The following is a 15,918-nucleotide window of genomic DNA, read 5'->3' as shown; positions in this document are numbered from 1 at the left end:
AATGTAATGGTATATTTTCCACGGTCAATAAAAAAAAATGTTTGGGAGACAAGAAATAAGTCTGATCAATACTAGCAGTTTCAGCTACAGGACCAATGATAATTGGTTGATGTCCAGTGATTTTGTAGATCAATAAGTATAATACAAAAACATAGAACTCAAATCTAATTTAATTATATCAGACATAAAAATGTATAATGGAAAAATCCACATTAAAGAAACAGTTATTTTTAGGATGACGAACAAAATTAAGACAGTTCTGAAAAACCTTTGTAAAATACATTAATCCAAGCTTAAAATTGCCAAGGGCATTGCATATTGATATGTTCTGCTCTGCTTATCTTTCATCTAACTAGGGTCCATTTCTGCTGGAGTCCAGGAGAAGAAATTGTATTTCATTATGATAAACTTGTCACTTGTGTGACACTAAACTTCACTACACTTTAATAAACAATAAGAATGTAAGAAACCAAAAAATAATTATATCTTCTGAGAAAATATAGTATAGATCAATATTATCTGTCAGGCTTCTTTTTGGAAATACTCAGTTTGTTGTGTAATTAGTAGGAAAAGAGATTGCATGGAATATTTTGCTGCGCTAGTTCTGTATTCAACGTAATTGACATAATTGCTCTATTTACTGTGATATGTATACTATTGGCTTATATTTCAAATGGAAATAAAAATAACTGTTTTTTTAAATCACTTTCAAGAAGCCAATTATAGGAACTTCAGAATAATGATATATTATATTTTGTTGCATGGTTTATAGTATTAATATATTTGCTAATTAAGTGTGTATACAACCCTACATTGGTTAGAACCCTTGAGATTGGGTGAATAGAGAATAGTAGATGTGCTTTCTAGATCGCAGCAATATTGTTGTGTAACACTGAAAAATCCAATAGATTTGAACTTAGATAGATGTTTTCATCTTGTATCCAGAAGTGCTGGTCTAATAATAATATACTGGATGAGGAGATGCTAGCACTGCCACCATTGAAAAATACCTGATGTCAGATTGTGAAAGTCGTCAGCAATTTATCTATAAATAAATAATCTTTATATAGCGCTAACATATTCCGCAGCGCTTTACAGTTTTGCACACATTATCATCGCTGTCCCCGACAGGCTCACAATCTAAATTCCCTATCTATATGTCTTTGGAATGTGGGAGGAAACCCACGCAAACACGGAGAGAACATACAAACTCTTTGCAGATGTTGTCCTTGGTGGGCAAGGCTGTAGTGCTAACCACTGCGCCACCGTGCTGCCCAGATAGGGCTATATCTAAGACTATATCTAGATCTATACTTGAACTACCGCAGGTTTCATAATACCTATAACTACCATTAGGGGTCATTTTGACCCCCATTCAAAAGTACTGACTCTGGAGTAAAAATAACTTTTTTGTGGCCAATAAATTCAAGAACATTTATTTTACTTAGTAGGATCAGTGTTAAGATCAAGTACAGCACACATTTTCCTTTTACATGGCCATAGCATGAAGCTGAAGAATAATCTCCCGCTTGCTAATTTTACTCCCAGTTGCTGTTTTATAGTGTATAGTTGTGTTTATAGCTGCTAAATCAAGTACATTACAAAACACCTGAACAGGCCATCGGCGGCTTCCAGATTTTGTGGTGAACTTTCAAGCCATCTGGTCTACTGTGTCCACTCCAACCTTTGTTTTATTGTAAAATTGTACCGTTTCCATTTTTTTTTCTTGTCGTTTCCAACTGCTACATCTGGGTGAAGACTACTGAGCAAAATGACATTCTTATTTGGCTTACCTTGGTAAACTGTAAGAGTAATGTTACCATTCTTCATCAGAGTAGTCTCATAAGTATTTGTTATTAGGAGACTTGCCTACTATTACTTTTATGTATGGGGTCAAATTGACCCCTTCAGTACTTATAGGTATGAATTGTAAAATCCGGGCCCCTGAAAAAGTTTCAATTCATTTTTGTGTCCTAAAATATACACTACCATGAATAAATAAAAGTAACAAAAACTCAGAACTCATTTGTTAAAATTTTAGAAATTATAGGAAAAAGAAATAGCAAAAGAGTCAAAATGACCCCTCTGGTAGTTAAAAATGATTTGAACTATGAGAATCAAAACTAACACTCATTAATGTCCTGTAGGTCATGGACTAATTTGAATTCCTTCCCAATGTTCGCCATAAACATAAGTCACGGCAGTGAAAGAATTCTCGCATTACATGGGAGGTGCTCTGATAGGCCAGCTCAGAGGCAGAGCCTACGGCATCGGCAGTGTGAATCAGCTGTACCTCACAGATGACATCCTACTGCAATGGCTTCTGGCACCAATTGCGACAGTTTAACATTTTATATGCCATCATCATTAGAGAGCATGTCATGTAGATGGTTATTAGACTTCGAGGACTTTCTTTTCACTCCTTCACCTCAGTGACATATTCTCTGAGCACCGATGGCTGTCATGGCAACTGGAGAGCAAAAAATTACTTCCACGGCAGTTAGACTCTGCCATAAGCAGGGTCTAAAGATTCTCGTGTTAGTCACAAGAGCCTCCTGTTAGTCAAAAGTGCTGCGTCGCCATCCAACAGCCAAAAGTTTTAGTAACATAGTGGGACTAAATAAAAAAGTAAAGTCCAATAAAATTTGTAAAAATTAATACAGAAGAAAGAAAAATAGTATGAAAAGGAGCGATAATAGGTTTTTAAATTAGAAACGCTGTTTTCATATAAAAGCAAAAGTAAGCTAAAACATAAAATACACACAATTGCAACACCTTAAAATAAATTAAACACTTAAAAAAGTAGGTTTATTCATCATATTAACTCACAAAAAGGTGAAATAAAAAGTGGTCAAAAAGTTGTAAATATTTAACCTCTTTCTGCCATTGGACGTACTATCCCATCCAAGTCACCTGGGAATTAATTACCATGGACGGGATAGTACATCATAAGCAATCAGCCGCTTGCCAGGTGTCAGCTGATTATCACAGCTGACATCAGGGACTAAGTGCCAGGAGCAGTCATGGACCGCTCCCGGCACTTTAACCCCCGGAACACTGCAATCAAACAAGATCACAGCATTCCGGTGGCATAGAAAAGCGTCGCCCATGGAGGTTGCTCCCTACGTGCTTCCCTGAGACCTCCGAACAACGCGATGGGATTGTGTTGTTCTCAGGTTCTCCCTGCCTGCAGACCCCCAGATAAAAGATGGCCATGGGGCCATTCTGGCTCCTGCAGGGAGGTGGCTTGTCAGTGCATGCTGAGAGCAGGCGTAGCAAGCCTCCTGCACTGCCTGTCAAATCGCTGATCTTACACAGTGCTGTACAAAGTGTCAGATCAGCGATCTGACTTTATAGAATGATGTCCCACCCTGGGACAATGTAAAAAAGGTAAAAACAAATATTATACTGTGTAAAAATATATATTTTTTAAATTCCTAAATAAAGAAAAAAAATTACATTGTTCCAATAAATACATTTCTTTATGTAAATAAAAAAATAAAACTAGGTATTTAGTATTGCCGAATCCCAGTAGTTAACCCCTTCAGTGAACACCGTAAAAAAAAAAAAAACAAGGCAAAAAACAATCTTTATCATCATACTGCTGAACACAAAGTGGAATAACATGCGATCAAAAAGATGGATATAAATAAATATGGTACCGCTGAATATGTCATCTTGTCACCAAACAACAAGCTGCCATACAGTATCATCAGTGAACAAAAAAATCTATAGACCTCAGAATAAAGCAATGCAAAAATAATTATTTTTTACATAAAATAGTTTTTATTGTATAAAAGTGCTGGGGTTAGGGGTGTGGTTAGGGTTGGGATTAGGGTTAGGGACATGTTCGGGTTAGGGATGTGGTTAGGGTTGGGATTAGGGTTAGGGGTGTGTTTGGGTTAGGGTTGGAGTTAGAATTGGGGGCTTCCACTGTTTAGGCACATCAGGGGCTCTCCAAACGCAACATCATGTCCGATCTCAATTCCAGCCAATTTTGCATTGAAAAGTCAAACGGCGCTCCTTTACTTCCGAGCTCTGCCATACACCCAAACAGTGGTTTACCCCCACATATGGAGGAGTATCAGCATGCTCAGGACAAATTGCACAACAACTTTTGGCATCAAATTTCTCCTGTTACCCTTGGGAAAATAAAAAAATTGGGGGCAGAAAGATCATTTTTGTGATTAAAATATGATTTTTTATTTTTAGGGCTCTACATTATAAACTTCTGTGAAGCACTTGGGGGTTCAAAGTGCTCACCACACATCTAGATAAGTTCCTTAGGGGGTCTACTTTCCAAAATGGTGTCACTTGTGGGTGGTTTCTACTGTTTAGGCACATCAGGGGTTCTACAAATGCAACATGGGGTCCAATCTCAATTCCAGCCAATTTTGCATTGAAAAGTCAAATGGCACTCCTTCCCTTCCAAGCTCTACCATGTGCCCAAACAGTGGTTTACTAATTTCTCTTGTTACCCTTGGTAAAATAAAACAAATTGGAACTGAAGTAAATATTTTTGTGAAAAAATGTTAAATGTTAATTTTTTAAAACATTTGAAAAATTCCTGTGAAGCACCTGAAGGGTTAATAAACTTCTTGAATGTGATTTTGAGCACTTGAGGGGTGCAGTTTTTAGAATGGTGTTCCTTTGGGAATCTCTCTATCATATAGACCCCTCAAAATGACTTAAAACATGATGTGGTCCCTAAAAAAAATGGAGTTGTAAAAATGAGAAATCGCTGGTTAACTTTTAACACTTATAAGTTACTTCCTAACAAAAAAAAATTGGTTCCAAAATTGTGCTGATGTAAAGTAGACATGTGGGAAATGTTACTCATTAAATATTTTGTGTAGCATATCTTTGTGATTTAAGGGCATGAAAATTCAAAGTTTGAAAATAGCAAATTTTCTAAATTTTTGCGAAATTTCCATTTTTTTCACAAATAAACGCAAGCCATAACAAAGAAATTTTATGACTAACGTGAAGTAAAATATGTCATGAGCAAACAATGTCAGAATCACTGGGATCCATGGAAGTCCTTGAGGGTTAAGGGGTAAAAATAGTTGTCCCGAAGAAGACATCAAGGTGACTCTGGAATGCATTGACAATAAACCTACATTTTGCCTTGTTAATGGATTGTTGTGATTCCAGAGGTAATATTATTTCCACACCCCCGCTGGTTTCAATCTGATAATTTTATGCAAAAGCATTTAGATTGCCAACTGTTTAGGCGTTATATTATTATATCTGAAAAGACCCAAGAACATAATTAATGTAATATGTTAAAAACAAAAAAAGACCTTATATTAACTTCACCAATCACCTCTGAGGTCACCCTCGTTGGTCTCTGCTCGCTCTCCAGTCTCTAGCAATTCCGTCACACAACATTTTCTGACTCGGGATTCACTTTATGCCACAATCGCTCCCTGAAAGAAGGCTCTTGGGTTCACTTAGAATGCTCTGAGGCCTATTCATTGATGGAAATCTCGCCTTGAGTGAACACAATGTCAGAGATGGAGCACAGCATAAGTGGCTAGGGAGGGAGTGGAGCTTTGAGTTGAGAATGTTTTTTTTTTTTTTTTTGGTGGATTCATGCAGAGCAAATAAAAAAAATCCATATTCTTGAAAATGACGATTTTTGAAAGATTCAAGAAGTTTTAAATTTTACTCAAATAAATTTGCTCATCTCTAGTGGCAGATGTGGGAACTTTAAGAATAGTTTTCGATAATCAGTCTGCAAGCCTAATAGAAGTACCAATAAGGTTGAATACTAGAATATTACCAAAGAAACAGTAGGAATTTATGGAGTTATAGCCATTGATTAAATCTTGGTGCAGAGGAGAAGGATTTAAGTTCATAGAGCACTAAGTAGACTTTTTATAAGGCTATAATCTGTTTTTTGCAGAATTATTGCAACTGAATGGAAGGGGATCTGCTCTGCCTGTGGACAAGGCATAAATGAAGGGTTCGATAAGTTCGAGAGTCGTCAGATTTTATTATTGTGGAGAAGTTGAGTCTAGTGGAGGATTAGGTCAATGCATTTGTGAGATACATGTGTTATAAACACAAATTAAAGACAAATCTGTATTTGTCGCCTATATAAATACATGTCGCAGTCTGACTGACCAATATATACTTAAAGTATTCTGTTTTACCATTTGTATCACTATTACTATCTAACATTAGCTACCTTCAGTAAATGTCATGAAGTGCACACTTCTGCGTGAGGAAGACTTTTGTTTCTCCTTTTTTTTCATTACACCATGTGGTTTTGAATACTTTGAATGGTGGCATTCTTGAATTTGGGTATTTTTGAGTAGTTTTCTGATACATAGGTCCCTCAAAGTCATTTCAAGTATGACATGGTCCCTAAAAAATAGTATTTGTAAATTTCCACTAAAAAAATGAAAAATTGCTGCAAAACTTTTATCCTTTCTAAGATCTTAATTCAATAAAAGAATCCTATTGGAAAGTAAACATATGGCAAATATTGATTGTTAATGGAAATTTGTCAGCTGGTTTCTGCTATCTAATCTGAGGACATCATGAGGTAGTAGTTAAAACACAGATTCCAACGATGTGTCACTTATCAAATTGTGTGCTGTTATTTACTTATAGTGAATATTTTATCGCAAGGACATTATCATTGACGTGACTAGCTGGCCATGTCAGCACTGGTCCAACTCCACCCGCTCTTGTGATAAGCAGCTCACTGTAAATACAGAGGCTGATGCTGGTGGGGTTAGGTTTCTTGTGGTTTAGTCACAATTACTGCACTCAGTAAACTAAGTGATACATCATTTGATTCAGGGTCTCTTTGCCTACATCATGTTGTTCTCAGATGAGGTAACAAAAACCTGGTGACAGATTGCCTTTAACTATTATGTGTGACGTGACGTCTGTTTTAAGAGCAAAAAAATTGAAAGTTTGAAAATTTCTCATTTTCAAAAAGTAGAAGCAATTTTCAGATATTTTTCCAAATAAGTGAAAAACATACCTATTTAAACGTTTAACTAACAAAGTACAATGTGTCTCTGAAAGTTAAATGGGATCAGAGAAAACATTCCAAAGTTCTTGCTCTTTAAAATGACATGTCAGAATTTAAAAATGTGGCTCTGTCAAGAATGTCAAACTTCGCTTTGGCGATAAGGCATTAACTTGTGATACATTCCTTTTGTTTTACACTAATCCCTTTTTATGGTCCTTATTTTCTTTCTCTGAACTTGGAGATTGGATTTTTCAAAGTAGCCTATTCACAGTGTGCATTGTAAGTCTGGGAAATAAGGGGTAACATTTCTACTTGTGGAGAGTGACTTGCATGATATGCCAAAGTAAGGAGGCTTATAAGCCATGCAGTACTCCCCTGGAAAATTAAATATGCATATTGTCTCTTCAGAGAGGAATACGACTTGAACAGTATTGTCAACTAACAAAAATTGCAGTCCTAAAAGACAATGTCGACGCTTTAACAAATCTTACCATACGTCAAAATATCCAAACCAGAATCTCAATTTTTGGGGTGTTACCCCTCATCAGTGCTAAGCGTGAGATTTTATTTGGCTGTATAAGAGGATACTGACTGGGATCTAAGAGATGACATTTCTACTTGTGGAGCGTGACATGCCTCATATGCTCATATGCCAGTGTGAGGAGGCTTATAAGCCATGCAATACTGGTCTGGGAAATTAAGAAAAGAGAAATGTTGCCCTTAGATCTCAGTCAGAAGATTCTCATATAACCAAATAAGATCTCCAGCATTGCACTGACAAGGGGCAACGCACTTCAACTCTGTCAGCAAATTGAGATACTGAATTGTATCTTAAGTCAAAATCCCTATTTCCAATAGGTGGCACTAGAGTTCAAGCCATATTCCTCTCTGAAGAGCCAAATGAAAGTCTGAAAAACTATTCTTGTTCAAGAAATGACTTCCTACTTTTCATGAAAGCTTTCTAGATCCTGTTATTGTATTTTTGCTTTCCTTATAAGTAGTATCCTTCCAAATTACATATATTTGGTGAGTTGCCCTTCTCTTATGGGCTTCATGGGTTCACTCCTGTGAATAATCCTGGAGCAGATGTTATCATTTATAATACAGAGTGCTAAAGATTCTCTTCACTTCATGTTAAATATGTACAAGTCTACATACATAAAAAGTCTTACTTATTTTATAGGCTGCTAATAATTTAATTCTACAATTTACAGTATAGAGAATGGTATGCAGAGGTGGCCCAAATCAATCTTATCGAAGACCCTTGAGAAAAAAAATGATACCTTATTTAGTAGTCTGAAAATCTTTCCACACTGCATAAACTATTTGAATGCTTTAAATGGTTTTACATGGTTTTAATAGGCTACCAATATTGATTGTTCATATTATTAATCATAAATATTGTACCAATGAAATTCTGACACCTGGAACCCCAGCAATCAACTCAGCGCTGACAGGAGTCAAATGTAAACAATGAATGGTTTCGATTAAATTGGAATGGCCACTAGTGTACATCTGCAGTAAAGGAAATGATTATTTGATCCCTTGTTGATTTTGTAAGTTTGCCCACTGACAAAGACATGAACAGTCTATAATTTTAAGGGTACGTTACTTTTGACATTGAGAGATAGAATATCAAAAATAAAATCACTGTAGATGCCATTGAAGCTGATAACAGCTGACCAGTTAGAGTGTTGATTTTGAACTCTCACTGATATGATATTGATGGCCTAAAGTATTATAAAATAGAAAATTAATATTAGAAGACTGGGGAACTCGCTTATCCTAGCTCAAGCCACTATGCTTTTCCAATATCTAATTTGAATACCCTTTCTTACAAAGTCATTCTTTTCCCTCCATATCCTCGGAAGTCTATTCACTTCCCCATGTTTTCTTTTACCTTTCCCCTCTCTGAGTCTATGGACTTCCTCCTGTTAGAAAACTTTTCAAGCCACCCTGCATATCTCTTTGTGGCACTAAAACTTTACATTGGTCTACTATTTTATGAATAACTAGATGGAGGCCCAATGCTATCTCATCTTGAGGGCGGTAATGTCACGATGGGGGCAGGCAAGCTGCGCTGTTGTTGCCTAATGGCATCCTGTGATAATCTAATGACTTTTGCATCAGGGGACTCATGTGCTTGACGCCTACGCTTACATGCATTGTTTTTGTCCCAGTGATGCTGTTGCTCTTCAGGAGTCTCTTTTGCCCTTTGTTGTCTTCGACATTGTGCCTTTGCTGCTTTCCTTTCATTGTCATTGGCGTACTTTTTATAAGGAGCCATGTTGGCATTGATATTTGCTTTTTAAAGGGGTTTTCCCATGAACAAAAGTTAATTTTAAAAATTGTCTGTGTCTGACCGTTTACCGAACATACCACAGCTCCTGGGCAGGGGAGGAAGCAAAAGACAATACTGACATTACAGCAGGTAAAATATTTTTTAAAAACTGTCAGTGAAATATTTTACCTCACAAAATGAATCCACTGTGATCCCCTGCTGTGATGTCAGTATTGTATTTTGCAGATGTGGTATGCTCCGTACACGGTCAGATACACTCACCCCTGTGTCTGACCATGTACAGAACACACCACAGCTCCTAGGCAGGAGGGGAAGCAAAAGTCAATACTAACATTTCAGCAGGAGGTCACAGAGGATATATTTTGTTAAGTAAAATATTTTTTAAAAACAGTCAGTGAAATATTTTACCTCACAAAATGAATCCACTGTGATCCCCAGAAGTATTGTCAGTATTATCTTTTGCTTCCTCCCCTGCCCAGGAAATGTGGTATGCCCCATACATGGTCATACACAGTCAATTTTTAAAATGATCTTTTGTTAATGGGTAAACCCCTTTAATGTGACTGGCTTCCTCAGCCTGTAGACACGTCACGCATCTGCCGCCGGGATCAGCGGGAGTGTGAGTGTGTGAATGTGAGTCTGAGAGTGTGAATATGTAAGTCTGTGAGTGTGTGTGTGTGTGTGTGTGTGGTGCGACAGTGTTCTGCTGGTGGTACCACACAATAGGTTGCTACCAGCAGCAGTTTCCATATTGAGACACCCATCACTTGGGTGTCACAATATGGCGGTCAGTGAACTTTCTCCGCTTGGAATTCTGGGATACGGTGACATCTGGACAGAACAGGAAATGAAAACATTACAAGGCAATTATATAAATAGATTGTTCACGTGCTTGTTAACATTCCATGAGATGTTCACAATTGTGATGTTTGTGATGTTTATTAGTGTTTCATATATCGATAAAAAATCTTTGAAATAGAAAAAAATTAATATATAAACTAGTGGAAGGCAAATAAGATCCTCAAGTGAAGGAAGGAAACACTACCATGGAAAATTAAAGGGGCTGTGCCACCATAGAATATATAGGTAATACTGTAGAAATCATGTAAATAAGTGCTTTTCTAAATTAAGCCTATTAAAACTTTCACTTTTCTCTATTTTCCTTAGGCTATTAGTATGGCATATATAGCCTTTTGTGACTAATGAATAACCTCATGCAATTGTTACTTGATTAAGCATTGCGGGTGCAAGAGTGCCAAGCTGAAGTCCCCTTCCTGGCTGCTAGGGTACGTTCCCATGATCAATGTTTGTTTAAGCTTTCAAGCATCTGAATTTCTGCACAAATCCCAAACCTTTGCTACTTTTTGACTTATGTTTTATTCCTCTCTTTGGTATGCTAGAATAGATGTGAAGATAGATAGATAGATACTATAGATAGATAGATAGATAGATAGATAGATAGATAGATAGATAGATAGATAGATAGATAGATAGATAGATAGATCGATTGATCGATATGGGGTAGATAAAGATCTGATAAGATATATAATTACTGCTGTGCATGTGTAGTTTACTGTACTTGTATTAACCTTAAAAATAAATAAATACATAATTTAAAAATAATCATTTGGTGTTCCCCCTATTTTTGATAACCTGCCAAGGTAAAGCAGACACTTGCAGGCTTATATTATCAGACTAGGAAAATATATGGTTATAGGGCTTAAAAATACCAGCCCATAGTCTCCCCAGAAGCAGAGCATCACATTAGATGTGCCAATTCTGGCCCTTATGCGGTGCTAATGGTAGTTGGGATTGATGACAGCTGCGATTTGCCAATAATCACATCTTCCATTAACCCCTGGGATTAGTAATGGCTTACTGTTTTAAACTTAAAACAGTAAGAAGTTACAGACATGGGAGGCAGCAGTGGGGCCATGACAGAATCGAAGATCCTTCCAACAGTTCCGCTGCACAGTCCCGTCTCGATGTATGAAGTGTATATGATACCCAATCTTATAATGATAACTAACAACAAACAGGCTGCAGATTTCTACTCTTAAATCAGTATGTTTATGCCCATGCCTTTGGTATAATATGCATGATCCTGATGGCAGGTTATCTTTAAAATACAAGTTACTCCAGTATAATGTGGACTTGGGCTTTCTAAAGTTTGTAGAGTTGATAATACTGGTATGCACAGTATACTGTATATGCAGGCATATCTATGCATGTCAAAAATCGTATTCAGCCTTATATTCCACCAATAAACATTGCTTCCTTTTAGCGACTGCTTCTTTATTGAGTGTTAGTATACCTACTTGTAGCATTTGTAGATAGCCTTCTTGGGGGTCACAAGGTAGTGAAGCAACACGATGGCTGTTACTCATACATCTGACATTATTGTCTTTTAGAGAAGGAAAGATTTGTCTTATAACGGTGATCCTTCCAAGAGCGCTGTGCACAAGCTCCACTATTTCAGCATCATTGATTTCCTAGACCAAAGAAAGAAAAACACAGTTGATATTAAGTGCCTGCTTCCTTATTCACATTCTGTACAGCCAGAAAATCACAACTGTAAGAAAAGATTTATGTGTCTAAGTCTTTGTAGCTAGATGTTTGGTTGGTTTGCATGAACTTTGGTGTTTGAGCAAATCTGCAAAACCTGTGATCTTCATGTGATAAATAAAATAAGCTATAAGGTGGCATACAAAAGAAAGTTGTTATCCTAGCTATGTTACATTTACATTATTTGTTCCCTTTTACTTATACAGTATACCCTTAACATATTAACGATACTGTATTTGACCACTTTTTTATATTTAAGAAAGTAAAGTATCATTTGTTACTCTAACAAATAATGTGCTAACTATCCCCCCCTCCTGAGGAAGCGGCAACTATTGAACGCGAAACGCGCGTTGGGGTATGTGACCGGGATCCAGACGGGACCTTTACTCCACTCCACATGGGTAATTAGATTTCTTGTATATGCATTGTGTGCACATTAGCTTACAGCCATTATCATAGTACTTATCTATGTGCTTATACTACTAAGCCTGGCTGATTGGACATCAGTAAATACTTTTATGTGCACTTTCTGGCAGCATGCCCGCTGCATGCTTATGAGTCAATAATCTACTGTGTTATTGTCCCGGTCTGTGATTCAAGGCTACTATTGTATCAATGGATTTAGTCACAAATTTGTAACTTTGACTTATATGGAAATACTATGTCTTTGAAAATTATGTGTTTTCAATAAAGTTTATATTTTGGGTATATCTTTTTGGCTATTTTTTGACTCATGGTTCTCCTATCCTTGCTATTCATGGTTGAGTCGCCATTTTTTGTTGTGATTTACGGCTGATGTTTATTTATGTATATACAAAAAGGCATACAAATATCCTGATGCAGAAAACTGGAACTGGTTGGTTGCTGTATGTAACAGTAAATCCAACTAGAACATAATCTTTAAGTTCTATTAAAATGCAGTAACAAGAAATTAGTAGCACCTCAACCAATGTTAAAAAAGGTTTTTTATTTACTATTCAATTCGTCATTTTGCAATGATTATGGTTGATGGCCACAACTGACTAGTTAGAAAGTGACCATATTTCCTAATATATCACACGGATAGCTAAAAAATTGCTCAGAAAGATGACTGTCAATCTTCCTGTGCCTGGTGCTTCATGCAAGATTTCGCCTCATAGAGTAAGGATGATTCTAGAAAAGTTCAGGAATCAGCCTAAAACTTAACGGGAGGACCTAGTCAATGACATGAACAGAGATGTAACCACAGTCTCATAGTAGCACATTACATCATCATGGATTAAAATCTTGCAGAGCACAAAAGGTACCCCTGCTCATGGCAGAAAATGTCCAGGCCCGTTTTAAGTTCACCAATGATCATTTATATGATCAAGAGGAGACATGGGAGAAGGTCATGTGGTCAGATGAGACCAAAATACAACTCATGGCATCAACTCCCCTCGCTATGTTTGGAGAAAGAAGAAGGATGAGTCCAACCACAAAAACACCATCCCAGCCGTGAAGCATGGTGGTGGAAACATCATACTTTGGGGGTGCTTTTCTGCAAAGGGGACAGGACAATTGCACCGTAGAGAAGGAAGGATGGATGGGGTTATTGGTCATTAGATTTTGGCAAACCACCTTCTCTCAGTAAAAGCATTATAGATGGGTCATGGCTGGATCTTCCAGCATGACAATGACCCAAAACACACAGCCAGGGCAACTAAGGGGTCGCTCTGTAATAATCATTTTAAGGTCCTGGAGTGGCCTAGCCAGTAACCAGGCATGAACCCAATAGAAGATATTTGGAGTGAGATGAAACTCAATGTTGTCCAGCTACAGCCTCACAACATGAAATATCTGAAGAAGAACTGTATGAAGGAGTGGGCCAAGATCCCTGCTGCAGTGTGTGCAAACTTGGTCAAGAACTACAGGAAACGTCTGATCTCTGTAACTGCAAACAAAATTTTATGTACCAAATATTAAGTTCTGTTTTTCTATTGCATCAAATACTTATTTCATGCAGTAAAATGCAAATAATTTTATGAAATCATACAATGTGATCTATTTTTTTTTTATTTTAAGATTCTGTCTTTCACAGTGTTTCTACAATAAAAACTACAGACCTCTCCATTATTTGTAGATGAAAAAACTTGAAAAATCGGTAGTGTATCAAGCACTTATTTTTTTCACTGTAAATGGCTTGCACATTTCCTGATTAGGGTTTTATACAGGTTACAATAGCCCCTCAAGATTGATTAGGCTATATCTTGTCATTTTGAGTCTGAGGTGTCTGTCGTCTGCAGCTAACACAATCTTCTGTATGGCATAAAAAATTGGCTGGAATTTTTTTTTTGGTGATTAAATAAAAAATAGATCAAATTCACTAGGACCTGTTAATTTCTCAAGGTTCAACTCAATTTCCATTTACATCTAATCTATTTTCTCATCTCTACTGTCCACCAGTTGCTTAGCAATACCCTACATCATATCTTGATGTCAGTTTGACTGGGATTTAAAAATTATCTTAAAGGAATAACTTTTAAAATTGGTCACATTATATGACATCTTACCTAAGGGACTTCTGACAGATAAAGTAAATCTGAACTAGCAAAATTGGGTGCAGAAAAAAGGACTAGACATTTAAAAATGTTTCAAGTGAGTATTACAAACCTTAAGCAAAATTAGTAAAAAAAAAGACAGGCTTAAAGAAGAATTCAGAACAGTTACACTGAGAAAATTATCTTTATTAGAGAATGAAAGAAGTGGTTTGATTCAATTAATAGGAAGTAGAATGGGCTGACAAGAATATATAGATTTTCATTTATTTGTAGATTTATTTGTGCACTTATTTATTTTTTTCCAGCATAAAAACAGAGATAAAATGAAGATAAGAAATTAGAACTGAAATAAAGAATGACATCATACAGTGGTGCTTGCAAGTTTGTGAACTCTTTAGAATTTTCCACTTATTTTTATCAATCTGACCTAAAGCTTCTTCAGATTTTTACATAAGCCCTAAAAAAATCAATTACTAATTGATATTTTTTAGCAAATAAGAAAATGTGTCAGCTAGATTCACCAAAATTATCCCCTTTCTGCCATTAGACGTACTGTTCAGTCCATGTGACCCGGGCCCTACTTCCCATGGACGGAATAGTACGCCATAGGCATATAGTACTGATTATTACAGCTGACATCTGGCACTAGGTGCCAGGAGCAGTCATGTACTGCTCCCGGTACATTAACCCCCGGAACACTGCGATCAAACATGATCGTAGCATTCTGGTGGCATATGGAAGCATTGTGCAGGGAGGGGGCTCCTTGCGTACTTCCCTGAGACCCTCGGAACAACGCGATGTGATTGCATTGTTCAGAGGGTCTCCCACATCCTCCACCCTGCAGGACCTGGATCCAAAACAGCCGCGGGGCTCCTTCCAGGTCCCGCAGGGAGGTGGCTTGCAAGTGTCTGCTTAGAGCAGGCGTCAGCAAGCCTGGAGCACTGCCTGTCAGATCGCTGATCTGACACAGTACTTTGCAAAGGGTCAGATCAGTGGTCTGACACTATAGCATGATGTCCCACCCTGGGACAAAGTAAAAAAGTAAAAAAAAAATATTTACATGAATAAAAAAAAATTCCTAAATAATGAAAAAAATATATATACAGTATATTGTTCCAATAAATACATTTCTTTATCTAAAAAAGCAAACAATAAAAGTACCGTACACATATTTAGTATCGACGCGTCTGTAACGACCCGAACTATAAAACTTTCCCACTAGTTAAACCCTTCAGTGATCACCGTAAAAAAAAATGAGGCAAAAAACAACACTTTATTATCATACCACCGAACAGAAAGTGGAATAACATGTTGTTAGGGTTGGTGGAACGCACCGAGCATATATATTATTATTATTATTATTTATTTATATAGCACCATTAATTCCATGGTGCTGTACATGAGAAAGGGAAATATATATGTATTAATAGGTGTGTTCGCAACCCGGGGCCAACCGTGCAGGAGAGGAAACTGCTGCTGGCAAATGGTGGTGCTATATGGCAGTATAAGCAAACTCTGTTAACTCCACTGATTCACTAGAA

At 37.0% G+C, this 15,918-nt stretch overlaps 1 protein-coding gene across 1 annotated transcript in view; it reads right to left on the bottom strand.

Moving 5' to 3' along the window:
• GRID1 (glutamate ionotropic receptor delta type subunit 1) overlaps positions 1–15,918 on the bottom strand; it is a 2,008,846-nt gene that overhangs the window by 542,241 nt on the left and 1,450,687 nt on the right. The window contains exon 6 of the mRNA XM_069753192.1: positions 11,612–11,785. Within this exon, the coding sequence (XP_069609293.1) occupies positions 11,612–11,785 (174 nt within the window). The remainder of the gene's footprint in view (positions 1–11,611; positions 11,786–15,918) is intronic.

This window comes from Ranitomeya imitator, chromosome 2, assembly GCF_032444005.1.
Source record: "Ranitomeya imitator isolate aRanImi1 chromosome 2, aRanImi1.pri, whole genome shotgun sequence".
NCBI classification, from domain to species: Eukaryota; Metazoa; Chordata; class Amphibia; order Anura; family Dendrobatidae; genus Ranitomeya; species Ranitomeya imitator.
This window is presented reverse-complemented; position numbering and strand designations above follow the sequence as displayed.